Below are 22,455 nucleotides of genomic sequence, written 5' to 3'. Positions count from 1 at the left end.
ATATAGAAAGCCACTGTACTATAGAAACAGGAAGTAGATTCGAGGCTGCCTAGATCCAGGGGTGTGGGAGTTGGGAAAGACAGAGGAGTGACTACTAGTGGGGTTTCTTTGAGGGAGAATAAAGAGGTTCTCAGATGAGATTGTAACAATGGTTGCACAACCGTGTAAATATAGTAGAAACGCTGAATCACCTAATTTAAATGAGTAAATTGTTTTGCACGTCAACTACGTTTAAATAAAGCTGTTAAAAAAAAAAGAATACGTACAGAGTTGACGCTGGGCTTTCGAATTGCTCTGCAATAAGAGAGAGGAAAAAAGAAAAACAAACAGTGATCAGGTCACTGGCCCCGAAAGAAAGCATAGAGAATGCTTGTGGACAGTGCAGTGGGGTTTTTTTTGGGAATATTTAGCAAGTGTCCATGTTGGACTGACAAATACAAAATTATTTTTCAGGGAGAAAAGTTGCTACTGAGAAATACACTCACTACCAAACAGTTTGTAAGTGATGCCGTCCTTTGACTGCCATGGTCAATGAGACCTCAGTTGGTCATAACCTCTAGTGACCAGTCGCTAGAGTCCATGACCAACTGAAGCCTGGTCCATGATGGCAGTCAAAAATGAAATTCACTTGATAGTCTAGAAGCCCCAGAAAAAACAAAAAACAAAACAAAAAAAACCATTTCTCTTCCAGAGAAAGAAATAAAGTCTTACACGTTCTGATTTCGTATCCTCCACGCTGTCATGTGCAGACGCCTGCAGATCTTCAACAGGACCTAGGAGAACATAGAGTGATGGTCAGTGCATTGGGGTTGCTGAGGAATCCCACAAGGAGCCTTGGGGGCTGTGGACCAGGGCTGGAGTGTATGGAAGGGGGGTAGGTTGACAAGCATGGACTGAGCTGCTGCTGGACCATTCTCCTTGGTGTTGAAGGAAGGCAAAGGAGAGGGGCAGAAAGAAATGAAAGATCCTTGGCTTTCTAGCTAGGGCAACCTCATCAATGTGAAATAGTCACCCTAAGAACCGGTTAATATAGAAAGCCACTGTACTATAGAAACAGGAAGTAGATTCGAGGCTGCCTAGATCCAGGGGTGTGGGAGTTGGGAAAGACATAGGAGTGACTACTAGTGGGGTTTCTTTGAGGGAGAATAAAGAGGTTCTCAGATTAGATTGTAACAATGGTTGCACAACCGTGTAAATATAGTAGAAACGCTGAATCACCTAATTTAAATGAGTAAATTGTTTTGCACGTCAACTACGTTTAAATAAAGCTGTTAAAAAAAAAAGAATACGTACAGAGTTGACGGCTGGGCTTTCGAATTGCTCTGCAATAAGAGAAAACAAAACAAAACAAAACAGTGATCAGGTGACTGGCCCTGAAAGAAAGCATAGAGGATGCTTGTGGACAGTGCAGTGGGGTTTTTTTTGGAATATTTAGCAAGTGTCCATGTTGGCTGACAAATACAAAATTATTTTTCAGGGAGAAAAGTTGCTACTGAGAAATACACTCACTACCAAACAGTTTGTAAGTGATGCCGTCCTTTGACTGCCATCGTCAATCAGGCCTCAGTTGGTCATAACCTCCAGTGACTTGTCACTAAAGTCCATGACCAACTGAGGCCTGATTCACGATGGCAGTCAAAAATGATATTCACTTGATAGTCTAGAAGCCCCAGAAAAAAACAAAAAAAGTTTCTCTTCCAGAGAAAGAAATACGTCTTACAAGTTCTGATCCCATATTCACCTCCACACTGCCATGTTCAGACGCCTGCAGATCTTCATCAGAATCTAGGAGAACACAGAGTGACGGTCAGTGCACTGGTGTTGCTGAGGAATCCCACAAGGAATCTTGGGGTGTATGGAGTGTACGGAAGTGGGCGCTTGACAAGTATGGGCTGAGCTGCTGCTAGACCATTCTCCTTGGCGTCGAAGGCAGGCAAAGGAGAGGGCCAGAAAGAATTGAAAGAGCCTTGGCTTTCTAGCTAGGGCAGCCTCATCAATGTGAAATAGTCACCTTAAGAACAGTTTAAAACAGAAAGGCACTGTATGGTTCAGCAACAGCATCTCATCACACCTCCTCCCCATTTGAAGGTCCAGGCAAATCCCCAGTTTTATGAAATGTTACAAGACCATTTAACTTCTGTGGATCTACATACCCTGCCACTACGTTTATCATCTACCCTGTTGTATTTTTCAAGTTGTAGTAAAGCATACATCTTCATCATTTGAATTATTCAGTGTGCATTTTAATGAGACTACATTCAATGAGTTACATTCAGGATGCTGTGACAATAATGAGAACAATCTTAATTCATAATCTAAGCTTCACCTTGGGCAATGAGAGAAAAACAGCAGTGTCACATAGAACAGATGATAAATCAATAATGATTGCAGGGTACAATGGAATAGAAAACAGGAGATCCAGAAAATATCAACAAAACCGAAAGCCGGTTCTTTGAAAAGATCGGTAACATTGATAAACCTCTACCTTGGCTACCCACAAAGGAAAGAAAGAAGTCACAATATACTAATAATATTAGTTTAAGAGGAGTCAAATCAAAAAATAGTAAATAATAAAGGAATATTCTGAACACATCTGTGCTCACAATTGGATACAGTCGATGAAATGAGCGAATTTATAAAATCTATGATAGAAGACCAAAAGTCTTCTCAGGAGAAATAGATCATCTGAATAGGCCGATATTTATTTTAGAATTTTAGATATGGAATCAATGATTAATATCTTTTCAAACAACTAAAACACTATATTCAGATGATCTCACTGGTAAATTCTACCAAAATTCTTACAAAGAAAAATATAGTCTTACCATACAAGCAAGTCATCATAACCTGAAGTATTTCCTCAGTTACATTTGAAAAATTATGTTTCCAAACAAGACACAGGAAGGTTTGTAATAGCTGTATTCATAATTGACCAAACTGAAAGCAAATGTCTAAACATTTGAGATGTCCTTTACCTATCAAAAGTGAACCCAGCCTGGGCAGAATGGTGAAATCCCTTCTCTACAGAGATAATAATAATAATAATAAACTTGATATAGTGGCACGTGACTTATGGCCAGCTACTTGGGAGGCTGAGGTGGAAGGATCACCTGAAGCTGGGGAGGTCAAGATCGCAGTGAGCTGTGATCGCACCAGTGCACTCCTGGGCGACAAAGGAGACCTTTTCACAAAAAAATAAAATACTAAAAAAAAAAACTGAACTCCAAGTTGTCAATGTTTTTTACTTGTGCACTTGTGTCACCCACCATTGATTTAATGCATAAATTGGCACAAATGAAATAAATGAAGAACATGACACAGCATTTACTGAGTTTCTCTAATATGGGGCACTGAATGAATAAACTGCAATTAGTTGCTTAAGTGAACTGAATGATTTAATTTCCACACTACCTTCATTGTCTGCAGGCCAAATTTCCTTTGATTTCCATTGTTTTGTTGTCCAGCGATTGGAAGCCACAGGCAAACCTGCAAGGTAGAGCAGACTTCTTATAGATTCTTGGAAATGTATTATAATAAAGACAGTGCTTGACATGTTGCTGGCAGAGGACAGCAGAAGAGTTAGTAAAAACTTATTCCCAGATGAAACTTTTGATCCCAGTTTTTACCGTCTGCTTTTCAACTCTACCTGAATTAGATTTGGGTTCTAGGAGGATTTTGCAAGGTTCATTGCACTTAAAACGGACTGTTGCAGGCAGATACCTTTCTTTAGATGAGACAGTATAGAAAAGCAGCAGATCCAAGTCACCAAGAATGGCCTGGGATCAAATCCTACTTAGAATCTGCACATACCTGGGAGAGTGAAATGAACCCTCTGTGTCTCAGTTCTCTATTCTGAGATGTGGGAATGTTAGTAGATCTAACAACGCTGAATCACCTACTTTAAATGGGTACATTGTTTTGCATGTCAACTACGTTTAAATAAAGCTGTTAAAAAAAAAAGAATACGTACAGAGGGGAGACTGAAAGATCGACTTTCTCTGCAATAAGAGAAAAACAAAACAAAACAAAACAGTGATCAGGTGACTGGCCCCGAAAGAAAGCATAGAGGATGCTTGTGGACAGTGCAGTGGGGTTTTTTTTGGAATATTTAGCAAGTGTCCATGTTGGCTGACAAATACAAAATTATTTTTCAGGGAGAAAAGTTGCTACTGAGAAATACACTCACTACCAGACAGTTTGTAAGTGATGCCATCCTTTGACTACCATCGTCAATCAGGCCTCAGTTGGTCATAACCTCCAGTGACTGGTCGCTAAAGTCCATGACCAACTGAGGCCTGATTCACTGATGGCAGTCAAAAATGACATTCACTTGATAGTCTAGAAGCCCCAGAAAAAAACAAAAAAAGTTTCTCTTCCAGAGAAAGAAATACGTCTTACAAGTTCTGATCCCATATTCACCTCCATACTGCCATGTGCAGACGCCTGCAGATCTTCATCAGAATCTAGGAGAACACAGAGTGACGGTCAGTGCATTGGTGTTGCTGAGGAATCCCACAAGGAACCTTAGGGTGTATGGAGTGTACAGAAGTGGGCGCTTGACAAGCATGGGCTGAGCTGCTGCTAGACCATTCTCCTTGGCGTCAAAGGCAGGCAAAGGAGAGGGCCAGAAAGAATTGAAAGAGCCTTGGCTTTCTAGCTAGGGCAGCCTCATCAATGTGAAATAGTCACCTTAAGAACAGTTTAATACAGAAAGGCACTGTATGGTTCAGCGACAGCATCTCAACACACCTCCCCATTTGAAGGTCCAGGCAAATCCCCAGTTTTATGAAATGTTACAAGATCATTTAACTTCTGTGGATCTACATACCCTGCCACTACGTTTATCATCTACCCTGTTGTATTTTTCAAGTTGTAGTAAAGCATACATCTTCATCATTTGAATTATTCAGTGTGCATTTTAATGAGACTACATTCAATGAGTTACATTCAGGATGCTGTGACAATAATGAGAACAATCTTAATTCATCATCTAAGCTTCACCTTGGGCAATGAGAGAAAAACAGCAGTGTCACATAGAACAGATGATAAATCAATAATGATTGCAGGGTACAATGGAATAGAAAACAGGAAATCCAGAAAATATCAACAAAACCGAAAGCCGGTTCTTTGAAAAGATCGGTAACATTGATAAACCTCTACCTTGGCTACCCACAAAGGAAAGAAAGAAGTCACAATATACTAATAATATTAGTTTAAGAGGAGTCAAATCAAAAAATAGTAAATAATAAAGGAATATTCTGAACACATCTGTGCTCACAATTGGATACAGTCGATGAAATGAGCGAATTTATAAAATCTATGTTAGAAGACCAAAAGTCTTCTCAGGAGAAAGAGATCATCTGAATAGGCCGATATTTATTTTAGAATTTTAGATATGGAATCAATGATTAATATCTTTTCAAACAACTAAAACACTATATTCAGATGATCTCACTGGTAAATTCAACCAAAATTCTTACAAAGAAAAATATAGTCCTACCATACAAGCAAGTCATCATAACCTGAAGTATTTCCTCAGTTACATTTTTAAAATTATGTTTCCAAACAAGACACAGGAAGGTTTGTAATAGCTGTATTCATAATTGACCAAACTGAAAGCAAATGTCTAAACATTTGAGATGTCCTTTACTATCAAAAGTGAACCCAGCCTGGGCAGAATGGTGAAATCCCTTCTCTACAGAGATAATAGTAATAATAATAAACTTGATATAGTGGCACGTGACTTATGGCCAGCTACTTGGGAGGCTTAGGTGGAAGGATCACCTGAACCTGGGGAGGTCAAGATCGCAGTGAGCTGTGATCGCACCAGTGCACTCCTGGGCGACAAAGGAGACCTTCTCACAAAAAAATAAAATACTAAAAAAAAGAACTGAACTCTAAGTTGTCAATGTTACTTTACTTGTGTACTTGTGTCACCCACCACTGATTTAATGCATAAATTGGCACAAATGAAATAAATGAAGAACATGACACAGCATTTACTGAGTTTCTCTAATATGGGGCACTGAATGAATAAACTGCAATTAGTTGCTTAAGTGAACTGAATGATTTAATTTCCACACTACCTTCATTGTCTGCAGGCCAAATTTCCTTTGATTTCCATTGTTTTGTTGTCCAGCGATTGGAAGCCACAGGCAAACCTGCAAGGTAGAGCAGACTTCTTATAGATTCTTGCAAATGTATTATAATAAAGACAGTGCTTGACATGTTGCTGGCAGAGGACAGCAGAAGAGTTAGTAAAAACTTATTCCCAGATGAAACTTTTGATCCCAGTTTTTACCGTCTGCTTTTCAACTCTACCTGAATTAGATTGGGGTTCTAGGAGGATTTTGCAAGGTTCATTGCACTTAAAACGGACTGTTTGTGCAGGCAGATACCTTTATTAGATGAGACAATATAGAAAAGCAGCAGATCCAAGTCAACAAGAATGGCCTGGGATCAAATCCTACTTAGAATCTGCACATACCTGGGAGAGTGAAATGAACCCTCTGTGTCTCAGTTCTCTATTCTGAGATGTGGGAATGTTAGTAGATCTAACAACGCTGAATCACCTACTTTAAATGGGTACATGGTTTTGCATGTCAACTACGTTTAAATAAAGTTGTTAAAAAAAAAAGAATACGTACAGAGGGGAGACTGGAAGATCGACTTTCTCTGCAATAAGAGAAAAACAAAACAAAACAAAACAGTGATCAGGTGACTGGCCCCGAAAGAAAGCATAGAGGATGCTTGTGGACAGTGCAGTGGGGTTTTTTTTGGAATATTTAGCAAGTGTCCATGTTGGCTGACAAATACAAAATTATTTTTCAGGGAGAAAAGCTGCTACTGAGAAATACACTCACTACCAAACAGTTCGTAAGTGATGCCATCCTTTGACTACCATCGTCAATCAGGCCTCAGTTGGTCATAACCTCCAGTGACTTGTCGCTAAAGTCCATGACCAACTGAGGCCTGATTCACGATGGCAGTCAAAAATGACATTCACTTGATAGTCTAGAAGCCCCAGAAAAAAACAAAAAAAGTTTCTCTTCCAGACAAAGAAATACATTTTACAAGTTGTGATCCCATATTCACCTCCATACTGCCATGCGCAGACGCCTGCAGATCTTCATCAGAATCTAGGAGAACACAGAGTGACGGTCAGTGCATTGGTGTTGCTGAGGAATCCCACAAGGAACCTTAGGGTGTATGGAGTGTACAGAAGTGGGCGCTTGACAAGTATGGGCTGAGCTGCTGCGAGACCATTCTCCTTGGCGTCAAAGGCAGGCAAAGGAGAGGGCCAGAAAGAATTGAAAGAGCCTTGGCTTTCTAGCTAGGGCAGCCTCATCAATGTGAAATAGTCACCTTAAGAACAGTTTAAAACAGAAAGGCACTGTATGGTTCAGCGACAGCATCTCATCACACCTCCTCCCCATTTGAAGGTCCAGGCAAATCCCCAGTTTTATGAAATGTTACAAGATCATTTAACTTCTGTGGATCTACATACCCTGCCACTACGTTTATCATCTACCCTGTTGTATTTTTCAAGTTGTAGTAAAGCATACATCTTCATCATTTGAATTATTCAGTGTGCATTTTAATGAGATTACATTCAATGAGTTACATTCAGGATGCTGTCACAATAATGAGAAAAATCTTAATTCATCATCTAAGCTTCACCTTGGGCAATGAGAGAAAAACAGCAGTGTCACATAGAACAGATGATAAATCAATAATGATTGCAGAGTACAATGGAATATAAAACAGGAAATCCAGAAAATATCAACGAAACCCAAAGCCGGTTCTTTGAAAAGATCGGTAACATTGATAAACCTCTACCTTGGCTACCCACAAAGGAAAGAAAGAAGTCACAGTATACTAATAATATTAGTTTAAGAGGAGTCGAATAAAAAATAGTACATAATAAAGGAATATTCTGAACACATCTGTGCTCACAATTGGGTACAGTCGATGAAATGAGCGAATTTGTAAAATCTATGATAGAAGACCAAAAGTCTTCTCAGGAGAAATAGATCATCTGACTAGGCCTATATTTATTTTAGAATTTTAGATATGGAATCAATGATTAATATCTTTTCAAACAACTAAAACACTATATTCAGATGATCTCACTGGTAAATTCTACCAAAATTCTTACAAAGAAAAATATAGTCTTACCATACAAGCAATTCATCATAACCTGAAGTATTTCCTCAGTTACATTTTAAAAATTATGTTTCCAAACGAGACACAGGAAGGTTTGTAATAGCTGTATTCATAATTGACCAAACTGAAAGCAAATGTCTAAACATTTGAGATGTCCTTTACCATCAAAAGTGAACCCAGCCTGGGCAGAATGGTGAAATCCCTTCTCCACAAAGATAATAATAATAATAACAAACTTGATATAGTGGCACGTGACTTATGGCCAGCTACTTGGGAGGCTGAGGTGGAAGGATCACCTGAAGCTGGGGAGGTCAAGATCGCAGTGAGCTGTGATCGCACCAGTGCACTCCTGGGCGACAAAGGAGACCTTTTCACAAAAAAATAAAATACTAAAAAAAAAAACTGAACTCTAAGTTGTCAATGTTACTTTTCTTGTGCAGTTGTGTCACGCACCATTGATTTAATGCATAAATTGGCACAAATGAAATAAATGAAGAACATGACACAGCATTTACTGAGTTTCTCTAATATGGGGCACTGAATGAATAAACTGCAATTATTTGCTTAAGTGAACTGAATGATTTAATTTCCACACTACCTTTATTGTCTGCACAACAAAGTCTGCTCCATTTCCATAGTTTTGTTGTCCAGCCCTTGGAACCCATAGGCAAACCTGCAAGGCAGAGCAGACTTCTTATAGATTCTTGGAAATGTATTATAATAAAGACAGTGCTTGACATGTTGCTGGCAGAGGACAGCAGAGAAATGAGTAAAAACTTATTCCCAGATGAAACTTTTGATCCCAGTTTTTACCGTCTGCTTTTCAACTCTACCTGAATTTAGATTTGGGTTCTAGGAGGATTTTGCAAGGTTCATTGCACTTAAAATGGACTGTTTATGCAGGGAGATACCTTTATTTAGAGGAGACAATATAGAAAAGCAGCAGATCCAAGTCACCAAGAATGGCCTGGGATCAAATCCTACTTAGAATCTGCACATACCTGGGAGAGTGAAATGAACCCTCTGTGCCTCAGTTCCCTATTCTGAGATGTGGGAATGTTAGTAGATCTAACAACGCTGAATCACCTACTTTAAATGGGTACATTGTTTTGCATGTCAACTACGTTTAAATAAAGCTGTTAAAAAAAAAAAGAATACGTACGGAGGCGAGACTGGATGATCGACTTTCTCTGCAGTAAGAGAAAAACAAAACAAAACAAAACAGTGATCAGGTGACTGGCCCCGAAAGAAAGCATAGAGGATGCTTGTGGACAGTGCAGTGGGGTTTTTTTTGGAATATGTAGCAAGCGTCCATGTTGGCTGATAAATACAAAATTATTTTTCAGGGAGAAAAGCTTGCTATTGAGAAACATACTAACTACCAGACAGTTTGTAAGTGATGCCGTCCTTTGACTGCCATCGTCAATCAGGCCTCAGTTGGTCATAACCTCTAGTGACCGGTTGCTAGAGTCCATGACCAACTGAGGCCTGATTCATGATGGCAGTCAAAAATGATATTCAATTGATAGTCTAGAAGCCCCAGAAAAAAACAAAACACAAAACATAAAAAAACATTTCTCTTCCAGAGAAAGAAATAAAGTCTTACATATTCTGATTCCATATCCTCCATGCTGTCATGTGCAGACGCCTGCAGATCTTCAACAGGACCTAGGAGAACATAGAGTGATGGTCAGTGCATTGGGGTTGCTGAGGAATCCCACAAGGAGCCTTGGGGGCTGTGGACCAGGGCTGGAGTGTATGGAGGGGGCTAGCTGACAAGCATGGACTGAGCTGCTGCTGGACCATTCTCCTTGGTGTTGAAGGAAGGCAAAGGAGAGGGGCAGCAAGAAATGAAAGATTGTTGGCTTTCTAGCAAGGGCAACCTCATCAATGTGAAATAGTCACCCTAAGAACTGGTTAATATAGAAAGCCACTGTACTATAGAAACAGGAAGTAGATTCGAGGCTGCCTAGATCCAGGGGTGTGGGAGTTGGGAAAGACAGAGGAGTGACTACTAGTGGGGTTTCTTTGAGGCAGAATAAAGAGGTTCTCAGATGAGATTGTAACAATGGTTGCACAACCGTGTAAATATAGTAGAAACGCTGAATCACCTAATTTAAATGAGTAAATTGTTTTGCACGTCAACTACGTTTAAATAAAGCTGTTAAAAAAAAAAAGAATACGTACAGAGTTGAGGCTGGACTTTCGAATTGCTCTGCAATAAGAGAAAAAAAAAAAAAAAAAAACAGTGATCAGGTCACTGGCCCCGAAAGAAAGCATAGAGGATGCTTGTGGACAGTGCAGTGGGGTTTTTTTTGGAATATTTAGCAAGTGTCCATGTTGGCTGACAAATACAAAATTATTTTTCAGGGAGAAAAGCTGCTACTGAGAAATACACTCACTACCAAACAGTTTGTAAGTGATGCCGTCCTTTGACTACCATCGTCAATCAGGCTTCAGTTGGTCATAACCTCCAGTGACTGGTCGCTAAAGTCCATGACCGAGGCCTGATTCACGATGGCAGTCAAAAATGATATTCACTTGATAGTCTAGAAGCCCCAGAAAAAACAAAATACAAAACAAAAAAAAAAACCATTTCTCTTCCAGAGAAAAAAATAAAGTCTTACACGTTCTGATTTCGTATCCTCTACGCCGTCATGTGCAGACGCCTGCAGATCTTCAACAGGACCTAGGAGAACATAGAGTGACGGTCAGTGCACTGGCGTTGCTGAGGAATCCAACAAGGAGCCTTGGGGGCTGTGGACCAGGGCTGGAGTGTATGGAGGGGGCTAGCTGACAAGCATGGACTGAGCTGCTGCTTGACCATTCTCCTTGGTGTTGAAGGAAGGCAAAGGAGAGGGGCAGAAAAAAATGAAAGATCCTTGGCTTTCTAGCAAGGGCAACTTCATCAATGTGAAATAGTCACCCTAAGAACCGGTTAATATAGAAAGCCACTGTACTATAGAAACAGGAAGTAGATTCGAGGCTGCCTAGATCCAGGGGTGTGGGAGTTGGGAAAGACAGAGGAGTGACTACTAGTGGGGTTTCTTTGAGGGAGAATAAAGAGGTTCTCAGATGAGATTGTAACAATGGTTGCACAACCGTGTAAATATAGTAGAAACGCTGAATCACCTAATTTAAATGAGTAAATTGTTTTGCACGTCAACTACGTTTAAATAAAGCTGTTAAAAAAAAAAGAATACGTACAGAGTTGAGGCTGGGCTTTCGAATTGCTCTGCAACAAGAGAAAAAAAAAACAACAACAGTGATCAGGTTACTGGCCCCGAAAGAAAGCATAGAGGATGCTTGTGGACAGTGCAGTGGGGTTTTTTTTGGAATATTTAGCAAGCGTCCATCTTGGCAGACAAATACAAAATTATTTTTTCAGGGAGAAAAGTTGCTACTGAGAAATACACTCACTACACCAAACAGTTTGTAAGTGATGCCGTCCTTTGACTACCATCGTCAATCAGGCCTCAGTTGGTCATAACCTCTAGTGACCAGTCGCTAGAGTCCATGACCAACTGAAGCCTGGTCCATGATGGCAGTCAAAAATGATATTCACTTGATAGTCTATAAGCCCCAGAAAAAACAAAAAACAAAACAAAAAAAACCATTTCTCTTCCAGAGAAAGAAATAAATTCTTACACATTCTGATTTCATATCCTCCATGTTGTCATGTGCAGACGCCTGCAGATCTTCAACAGGACCTAGGAGAACATAGAGTGATGGTCAGTGCATTGGGGTTGCTGAGGAATCCCACAAGGAGCCTTGGGGGCTGTGGACCAGGGCTGGAGTGTATGGAGGGGGGTGGTTGACAAGCATGGACTGAGCAGATGCTGGACCATTCTCCTTGTGTTGAAGGAAGGCAAAGGAGAGGGGCAGAAAGAAATGAAAGATCCTTGGCTTTCTAGCTAGGGCAACCTCATCAATGTGAAATAGTCACCCTAAGAACCGGTTAATATAGAAAGCCACTGTACTATAGAAACAGGAAGTAGATTCGAGGCTGCCTAGATCCAGGGGTGTGGGAGTTGGGAAAGACAGAGGAGTGACTACTAGTGGGGTTTCTTTCAGGGAGAATAAAGAGGTTCTCAGATGAGATTGTAACAATGGTTGCACAACCGTGTAAATATAGTAAAAACGCTGAATCACCTAATTTAAATGAGCAAATTGTTTTGCACGTCAACTACGTTTAAATAAAGCTGTTACGAAAAAAAGTATACGTACAGAGTTGAGGCTGGGCTTTCGAATTGCTCTGCAATAAGAGAAAAAACACAACAAAATAGTGATCAGGTAACTGGCCCCGAAAGAAAGCATAGAGGATGCTTGTGGAAAATGCAGTGGGTTTTTTTTTTTGGGAATATTTAGCAAGTGTCCATGTTGGCTGGCAAATACAAAATTATTTTTCAGGGAGAAAAGGCTGCATCTCAGAAATACACTCACTACCAAACAGTTTGTAAGTGATGCCGTCCTTTGACTGCCATGGTCAATCAGGCCTCAGTTGGTCATAACCTCTAGTGACCCCAGAAAAAACAAAAAAAAAATTTCTCTTCCAGAGAAAGAAATACGTCTTACAAGTTCTGATCTCATATTCTCCTCCACACCGCTCTGTGCAGAGTCCTGCAGATCTTCATCAGAATCTAGGAGAACACGGAGTGACGGTCAGTGCATTGGTGTTGCTGAGGAATCCCACAGGGAACCTTGGGGTGTATGGAGTGTATGCAAGTGGACGGTTGACAAGCATGGGCTGAGATGCTGCTGGACCATTCTCCTTGGTGCAGAAGGCAGGCAAAGGAGAGGGCCAGAAAGAACTGAAAGAGCCTTGGCTTTCTAGCTAGGGCAACCTCATCAATGTGAAATAGTCACCTTAAGAACAGTTTAAAACAGAAAGGCACTCTATGGTTCACCGACAGCATCTCATCACACCTCCTCCCCATTTGAAGGTCCAGGCAAATCCCCAGTTTTATGAAATGTTACAAGACCATTTAACTTCTGTGGATCTACATACCCTGCCACTACGTTTATCATCTACCCTGTTGTATTTTTCAAGTTGTAGTAAAGCATACATCTTTATCATTTGAATTATTCAGTGTGCATTTTAATGAGACTACATTCCATGAGTTACATTCAGGATGCTGTCACAATAATGAGAAAAATCTTAATTCATAATCTAAGCTTCACCTTGGGCAATGAGAGAAAAACAGCAGTGTCACATAGAACAGATGATAAATCAATAATGATTGCAGAGTACAATGGAATAGAAAACAGGAAATCCAGAAAATATCAACAAAACCGAAAGCCGGTTCTTTGAAAAGATCGGTAACATTGATAAACCTCTACCTTGGCTACCCACAAAGGAAAGAAAGAAGTCACAGTATACTAATAATATTAGTTTAAGAGGAGTCGAATCAAAAAATAGTAAATAATAAAGGAATATTCTGAACACATCTGTGCTCACAATTGGATACAGTCGATGAAATGAGCGAATTTATAAAATCTACTTTAGAAAACCAAGTCTTCTCAGGAGAAAGAGATCATCTGAATAGGCCGATATTTATTTTAGAATTTTAGATATGGAATCAATGATTAATATCTTTTCAAACAACTAAAACACTACATTCAGATGATTTCACTGGTAAATTCTACCAAAATTCTTACAAAGAAAAATATAGTCTTACCATACAAGCAAGTCATCATAACCTGAAGTATTTCCTCAGTTACATTTTTAAAATTATGTTTCCAAACAAGACACAGGAAGGTTTGTAATAGCTGTATTCATAATTGACCAAACTGAAAGCAAATGTCTAAACATTTGAGATGTCCTTTACTATCAAAAGTGAACCCAGCCTGGGCAGAATGGTGAAATCCCTTCTCCACAGAGATAATAATAATAATAATAAACTTGATATAGTGGCATGTGACTTATGGCCAGCTACTTGGGAGGCTGAGGTGGAAGGATCACCTGAAGCTGGGGAGGTCAAGATCGCAGTGAGCTGTGATCGCACCAGTGCACTCCTGGGCGACAAAGGAGACCTTTTCACAAAAAAATAAAATACTAAAAAAAAGAAGTGAACTCTAAGTTGTCAATGTTACTTGATTTGTGCACTTGTGTCACCCACCATTGATTTAATGCATAAATTGGCACAAATGAAATAAATGAAGAACATGACACAGCATTTACTGAGTTTCTCTAATATGGGGCACTGAATGAATACACTGCAATTACTTGCTTAAGTGAACTGAATGATTTAATTTCCACACTACCTTTAATGTCTGCAGGCCAAATTTTGTTGGATTTCCATAGTTTTGATGTCCCGCGCTTGGAAGCCACAGGCAAACCTGCAAGGTAGAGCAGACTTCTTATAGATTCTTGGAAATGTATTATAATAAAGACAGTGCTTGACATGTTGCTGGCAGAGGACAGCAGAGAAATTAGTAAAAACTTATTCCCAGATGAAAGTTTTGATCCCAGTTTTTACCGTCTGCTTTTCAACTCTACCTGAATTTTAGATTTGGGTTCTAGGAGGATTTTGCAAGGTTCATTGCACTTAAAACGGACTGTTTGTGCAGGCAGATACCTTTCTTTAGATGAGACAATATAGAAAAGCAGCAGATCCAAGTCACCAAGAATGGCCTGGGATCAAATCCTACTTAGAATCTGCACATACCTGGGAGAGTGAAATGAACCCTCTGTGCCTCAGTTCCCTATTCTGAGATGTGGGAATGTTAGTAGATCTAACAACGCTGAATCACCTACTTTAAATGGGTACATTGTTTTGCATGTCAACTACGTTTAAATAAAGCTGTTAAAAAAAAAAGAATACGTACAGCGGGGAGACTGGGCTTTCGACTTTCTCTGCAATAAGAGAAAAACAAAACAAAACCAAACAGTGCTCAGGTGACTGGCCCCGAAAGAAAGATAGAGGATGCTGGTGGACAGGGCAGTGGGGTTTTTTTTGGAATATTTAGCAAGTGTCCATGTTTGGCTGACAAATACAAAATTATTTTTCAGGGAGAAAGTTCGACTGAAAAATACACTCATACCAACGTTTGTAAGGATGCCGTCCTTTGACTACATCGTCAATCAGGCTCAGTTGGTCATAACCTCACTCGCTAAGTCCAGACCAACTGAGTCTGATCATGATGCGTAAAAATGATATTCACTTGATAGTAGAACCCAGAAAAAACCAAAACTTCTTCAGAAAAAATAGTCTTACCTGATTTCAATCCTCAACATGTGCAGACCTGCAGATCTTCACAAACTAGGAGACTAGAGTGACGGTCAGTGCATTGGTGTCGCTGAGGAATCCCACAAGGAGCTTGTGGGATGTGGCACCCAGGGCTGGAGTGTATGGCGGGGGTGGGTTGACAAGACGACTGAGCTGCTGCTGGCCAATTTCTCCTTGGTGTTGAGGAAGGCAAAGGAGAGGGCGAAAGAAATGAAGAGCCTGGCTTTCTATCAGGGCAACCTCATCAATGTGAAACAGTCAGCTTAAGAGTTTGGAAAGACAGAGGTGACACGAGTGGGGTCTTTGAGGGGTAATAAAAGAGGTTCTCCTCTCAGATGAGATTGTACAGTGGTTGCACAACCGTGTAAATGAGTAAAACGCTGAATCACAACCTACTGTAAATGGTGAATTGTTGTTTGCATGTCACTACAGCTAAACAAAGCTGAAGCTGCTTTTATTTTTTTTTAAAAATACTTACGGTGTTCATACAAAGCTCTAGGTAAATCCTGCAAAAGAGAAAAGAAAAACAAACACCATAGGATCAGATGATGCTGGGTTCTGATGGCAAATGCCTTTTATTCACTTGGTGAAATAAAAAACCGGACGTCAAGCAGTGATCCAGTCACTGGCTGCCAAATAAAGCACAGAGAATGCTTGTGGAAAATGCCGTGGGATTTTTTTGGGAGTATTTAGTAAGTGACCATGTTGGCTGATAAATACAAAATTATTTTCAAGGAGAAAAGCTTGCTATTGAGAAACATACTCACTACCAGACAGTTTGTAAGTGATGTCGTCCTTTGACTGCCATCGTCAATCAGGCCTCAGTTGGTCATAACCTCCAGTGACTTGTGGCTCAAGTCCATGACCAACTGAGGCCTGATTCACGATGGCAGTCAAAAATGACATTCACTTGATAGTCTAGAAGCCCCAGAAAAAAACAAAAAAAGTTTCTCTTCCAGAGAAAGAAATACGTCTTACAAATTCTGATGCCATATTCTCCTCCACACTGCCATGTGCAGATGCCTGCAGATCTTCATCAGAATCTAGGAGAACACAGAGTGACGGTCAGTGCATTGGTGTTGCTGAGGAATCCCACAAGGAACCTTGGGGTGTATGGAGTGTACAGAAGTGGGCGCTTGACAAGCATGGGCTGAGATGCTGCTGGACCATTCTCCTTGGCGTCGAAGGCAGGCAAAGGAGAGGGCCAGAAAGAATTGAAAGAGCCTTGGCTTTCCAGCTAGGGCAACCTCATCAATGTGAAATAGTCACCTTAAGAACAGTTTAATACAGAAAGGCACTGTATGGTTCACCGACAGCATCTCATCACACCTCCTCCCCATTTGAAGGTCCAGGCAAATCCCCACATTTATGAAATGTTACAAGATCCTTTAACTTCTTGGATCTACATACCCTGCCACTAAGTTTATCATCTACCCTGTTGTATTTTTCAAGTTGTAGTAAAGCATACATCTTCATCATTTGAATTATTCAGTGTGCATTTTAATGAGACTACATTCAATGAGTTACATTCAGGATGCTGTCACAATAATGAGAAAAATCTTAATTCATAATCTAAGCTTCACCTTGGGCAATGAGAGAAAAACAGCAGTGTCACATAGAACAGATGATAAATCAATAATGATTGCAGAGTACAATGAAATAGAAAACAGGAAATCCAGAAAATACCAACAAAACCGAAAGCCGGTTCTTTGAAAAGATCGGTAACATTGATAAACCTCTACCTTGGCTACCCACAAAGGAAAGAAAGAAGTCACAGTATACTAATAATATTAGTTTAAGAGGAGTCGAATCAAAAAATAGTAAATAATAAAGGAATATTCTGAACACATCTGTGCTCACAATTGGATACAGTCGATGAAATGAACGAATTTGTAAAATCTATGTTAGAAGACCAAAAGTCTTCTCAGGAGAAAGAGATCATCTGAATAGGCCTATATTTATTTTAGAATTTTAGATATGGAATCAATGATTAATATCTTTTCAAACAACTAAAACACTATATTCAGATGATTTCACTGGTAAATTCTACCAAAATTCTTACAAAGAAAAATATAGTCTTACCATACAAGCAAGTCATCATAACCTGAAGTATTTCCTCAGTTACATTTTAAAAATTATGTTTCCAAACAAGACACAGGAAGGTTTGTAATAGCTGTATTCATAATTGACCAAACTGAAAGCAAATGTCTAAACATTTGAGATGTCCTTTACTATCAAAAGTGAACCCAGCCTGGGCAGAATGGTGAAATCCCTTCTCCACAAAGATAATAATAATAATAATAAACTTGATAAAGTGGCACGTGACTTATGGCCAGCTACTTGGGAGGCTGAGGTGGAAGGATCACCTGAAGCTGGGGAGGTCAAGATCGCAGTGAGCTGTGATCGCACCAGTGCACTCCTGGGCGACAAAGGAGACCTTTTCACAAAAAAATAAAATACTAAAAAAAAGAACTGAACTCTAAGTTGTCAATGTTACTTTACTTGTGTACTTGTGTCACCCACCATTGATTTAATGCATAAATTGGCACAAATGAAATAAATGAAGAACATGACACAGCATTTACTGAGTTTCTCTAATATGGGGCACTGAATGAATAAACTGCAATTAGTTGCTTAAGTGAACTTAATGATTTAATTTCCACACTACCTTTATTTCCTGCACAACAAAGTCTGCTCCATTTCCATAGTTTTGTTGTCCAGCCCTTGGGACGGATAGGCAAACCTGCAAGGTAGAGCAGACTTCTTATAGATTCTTGGAAATGTATTATAATAAAGACAGTGCTTGACATGTTGCTGGCAGAGGACAGCAGAGAAATTAGTAAAAACTTATTCCCAGATGAAACTTTTGATCCCAGTTTTTACCGTCTGCTTTTCAACTCTACCTGAATTTAGATTTGGGTTCTAGGAGGATTTTGCAAGGTTCATTGCACTTAAAACGGACTGTTTCTGCAGGCAGATACCTTTATTTAGATGAGACAATATAGAAAAGCAGCAGATCCAAGTCACCAAGAATGGCCTGGGATCAAATCCTACTTAGAATCTGCACATATCTGGGAGAGTGAAATGAACCCTCTGTGCCTCAGTTCCCTATTCTGAGATGTGGGAATGTTAGTAGATCTAACAACGCTGAATCACCTACTTTAAATGGGTACATTGTTTTGCATGTCAACTACGTTTAAATAAAGCTGTTAAAAAAAAAAGAATACGTACGGAGGCGAGACTGGATGATCGACTTTCTCTGCAGTAAGAGAAAAACAAAACAAAACAAAACAGTGATCAGGTGACTGGCCCCGAAAGAAAGCATAGAGGATGCTTGTGGACAGTGCAGTGAGGTTTTTTTTTTGGAATATGTAGCAAGCGTCCATGTTGGCTGACAAATACAAAATTATTTTTCAGGGAGAAAAGCTTGCTATTGAGAAACATACTAACTACCAGACAGTTTGTAAGTGATGCCGTCCTTTGACTACCATCGTCAATCAGGCCTCAGTTGGTCATAACCTCTAGTGACCGGTTGCTAGAGTCCATGACCAACTGAGGCCTGACCCATGATGGCAGTCAAAAATGATATTCAATTGATAGTCTAGAAGCCCCAGAAAAAAACAAAACACAAAACAAAAAAAAACATTTCTCTTCCAGACAAAGAAATAAAGTCTTACATATTCTGATTCCATATCCTCCATGCTGTCATGTGCAGACGCCTGCAGATCTTCAACAGGACCTAGGAGAACATAGAGTGACGGTCAGTGCACTGGCGTTGCTGAGGAATCCCACAAGGAGCCTTGGGGGCTGTGGACCAGGGCTGGAGTGTATGGAGGGGGCTAGCTGACAAGCATGGACTGAGCTGCTGCTGGACCATTCTCCTTGGTGTTGAAGGAAGGCAAAGGAGAGGGGCAGCAAGAAATGAAAGATCGTTGGCTTTCTAGCTAGGGCAACCTCATCAGTGTGAAATAGTCACCCTAAGAACCGGTTAATATAGAAAGCCACTGTACTATAGAAACAGGAAGTAGATTCGAGGCTGCCTAGATCCAGGGGTGTGGGAGTTGGGAAAGACAGAGGAGTGACTACTAGTGGGGTTTCTTTGAGGCAGAATAAAGAGGTTCTCAGATGAGATTGTAACAATGGTTGCACAACCGTGTAAATATAGTAGAAACGCTGAATCACCTAATTTAAATGAGTAAATTGTTTTGCACGTCAACTACGTTTAAATAAAGCTGTTAAAAAAAAAAGAATACGTACAGAGTTGAGGCTGGGCTTTCGAATTGCTCTGCAACAAGAGAAAAAAAAAAAAAACAACAGTGATCAGGTTACTGGCCCCGAAAGAAAGCATAGAGAATGCTTGTGGACAGTGCAGTAAGGTTTTTTTTGGAATATTTAGCAAGCGTCCATCTTGGCTGACAAATACAAAATTATTTTTCAGGGACAAAAGTTGCTACTGAGAAATACACTCACTACCAAACAGTTTGTAAGTGATGCCGTCCTTGGACAGCCATCGTCAATCAGGCCTCAGTTGGTCATAACCTCTAGTGACCAGTCGCTAGAGTCCATGACCAACTGAAGCCTGGTCCATGATGGCAGTCAAAAATGATATTCACTTGATAGTCTATAAGCCCCAGAAAAAACAAAAAACAAAACAAAAAAAACATTTCTCTTCCAGAGAAAGAAATAAAGTCTTACACAGTTCTGATTTCATATCCTCCATGTTGTCATGTGCAGACGCCTGCAGATCTTCAACAGGACCTAGGAGAACATAGAGTGATGGTCAGTGCATTGGGGTTGCTGAGGAATCCCACAAGGAGCCTTGGGGGCTGTGGACCAGGGCTGGAGTGTATGGAGGGGGGTGGTTGACAAGCATGGACTGAGCATGATGCTGGACCATTCTCCTTGTGTTGAAGGAAGGCAAAGGAGAGGGGCAGAAAGAAATGAAAGATCCTTGGCTTTCTAGCTAGGGCAACCTCATCAATGTGAAATAGTCACCCTAAGAACCGGTTAATATAGAAAGCCACTGTACTATAGAAACAGGAAGTAGATTCGAGGCTGCCTAGATCCAGGGGTGTGGGAGTTGGGAAAGACAGAGGAATGACTACTAGTGGGGTTTCTTTCAGGGAGAATAAAGAGGTTCTCAGATGAGATTGTAACAATGGTTGCACAACCGTGTAAATATAGTAAAAACGCTGAATCACCTAATTTAAATGAGCAAATTGTTTTGCACGTCAACTACGTTTAAATAAAGCTGTTACGAAAAAAAAGAATACGTACAGAGTTGAGGCTGGGCTTTCGAATTGCTCTGCAATAAGAGAAAAAACACAACAAAATAGTGATCAGGTAACTGGCCCCGAAAGAAAGCATAGAGGATGCTTGTGGAAAATGCAGTGGGTTTTTTTTTTTGGGAATATTTAGCAAGTGTCCATGTTGGCTGGCAAATATAAAATTATTTTTCAGGGAGAAAAGGCTGCTTCTCAGAAATACACTCACTACCAAACAGTTTGTAAGTGATGCCGTCCTTTGACTGCCATCGTCAATCAGGCCTCAGTTGGTCATAACCTCTAGTGACCCCAGAAAAAACAAAAAAAAAATTTCTCTTCCAGAGAAAGAAATACGTCTTACAAGTTCTGATCTCATATTCTCCTCCACACCGCTCTGTGCAGAGTCCTGCAGATCTTCATCAGAATCTAGGAGAACACGGAGTGACGGTCAGTGCATTGGTGTTGCTGAGGAATCCCACAGGGAACCTTGGGGTGTATGGAGTGTATGCAAGTGGACGGTTGACAAGCATGGGCTGAGATGCTGCTGGACCATTCTCCTTGGTGCAGAAGGCAGGCAAAGGAGAGGGCCAGAAAGAACTGAAAGAGCCTTGGCTTTCTAGCTAGGGCAACCTCATCAATGTGAAATAGTCACCTTAAGAACAGTTTAAAACAGAAAGGCACTGTATGGTTCACCGACAGCATCTCATCACACCTCCTCCCCATTTGAAGGTCCAGGCAAATCCCCAGTTTTATGAAATGTTACAAGACCATTTAACTTCTGTGGATCTACATACCCTGCCACTACGTTTATCATCTACCCTGTTGTATTTTTCAAGTTGTAGTAAAGCATACATCTTTATCATTTGAATTATTCAGTGTGCATTTTAATGAGACTACATTCAATGAGTTACATTCAGGATGCTGTCACAATAATGAGAAAAATCTTAATTCATAATCTAAGCTTCACCTTGGGCAATGAGAGAAAAACAGCAGTGTCACATAGAACAGATGATAAATCAATAATGATTGCAGAGTACAATGGAATAGAAAACAGGAAATCCAGAAAATATCAACAAAACCGAAAGCCGGTTCTTTGAAAAGATCGGTAACATTGATAAACCTCTACCTTGGCTACCCACAAAGGAAAGAAAGAAGTCACAGTATACTAATAATATTAGTTTAAGAGGAGTCGAATCAAAAAATAGTAAATAATAAAGGAATATTCTGAACACATCTGTGCTCACAATTGGATACAGTCGATGAAATGAGCGAATTTATAAAATCTACTTTAGAAAACCAAGTCTTCTCAGGAGAAAGAGATCATCTGAATAGGCCGATATTTATTTTAGAATTTTAGATATGGAATCAATGATTAATATCTTTTCAAACAACTAAAACACTACATTCAGATGATTTCACTGGTAAATTCTACCAAAATTCTTACAAAGAAAAATATAGTCTTACCATACAAGCAAGTCATCATAACCTGAAGTATTTCCTCAGTTACATTTTAAAAATTATGTTTCCAAACAAGACACAGGAAGGTTTGTAATAGCTGTATTCATAATTGACCAAACTGAAAGCAAATGTCTAAACATTTGAGATGTCCTTTACTATCAAAAGTGAACCCAGCCTGGGCAGAATGGTGAAATCCCTTCTCTACAGAGATAATAATAATAATAATAAACTTGATAAAGTGGCACGTGACTTATGGCCAGCTACTTGGGAGGCTGAGGTGGAAGGATCACCTGAAGCTGGGGAGGTCAAGATCGCAGTGAGCTGTGATCGCACCAGTG

General features: G+C 40.0%; 1 protein-coding gene across 1 annotated transcript in view; it reads right to left on the bottom strand.

The window, feature by feature from the left end:
- Nucleotides 1–1,737: 1,737 nt before the first annotated feature.
- C13H22orf42 (chromosome 13 C22orf42 homolog) overlaps nt 1,738–22,455 on the bottom strand; it is a 34,564-nt gene continuing 13,846 nt past the window's right edge. Inside the window, exons 9-19 of the mRNA XM_030915293.1 lie at nt 18,064–18,138; nt 12,742–12,806; nt 12,394–12,421; nt 11,815–11,876; nt 11,374–11,401; nt 9,773–9,834; nt 9,329–9,356; nt 8,765–8,839; nt 7,104–7,139; nt 4,399–4,463; nt 1,738–1,785 (exon numbers count right to left, since the gene is read on the bottom strand). Coding sequence (XP_030771153.1) covers nt 1,738–1,785; nt 4,399–4,463; nt 7,104–7,139; nt 8,765–8,839; nt 9,329–9,356; nt 9,773–9,834; nt 11,374–11,401; nt 11,815–11,876; nt 12,394–12,421; nt 12,742–12,806; nt 18,064–18,138 — 572 coding nt within the window. The remainder of the gene's footprint in view (nt 1,786–4,398; nt 4,464–7,103; nt 7,140–8,764; nt 8,840–9,328; nt 9,357–9,772; nt 9,835–11,373; nt 11,402–11,814; nt 11,877–12,393; nt 12,422–12,741; nt 12,807–18,063; nt 18,139–22,455) is intronic.

Source organism: Rhinopithecus roxellana, chromosome 13 (assembly GCF_007565055.1).
Source record: "Rhinopithecus roxellana isolate Shanxi Qingling chromosome 13, ASM756505v1, whole genome shotgun sequence".
NCBI lineage: Eukaryota > Metazoa > Chordata > Mammalia > Primates > Cercopithecidae > Rhinopithecus > Rhinopithecus roxellana.
The sequence above is the reverse complement of the archived record's forward strand: the minus strand, read 5'-3'. Positions and strand labels throughout refer to the sequence as shown.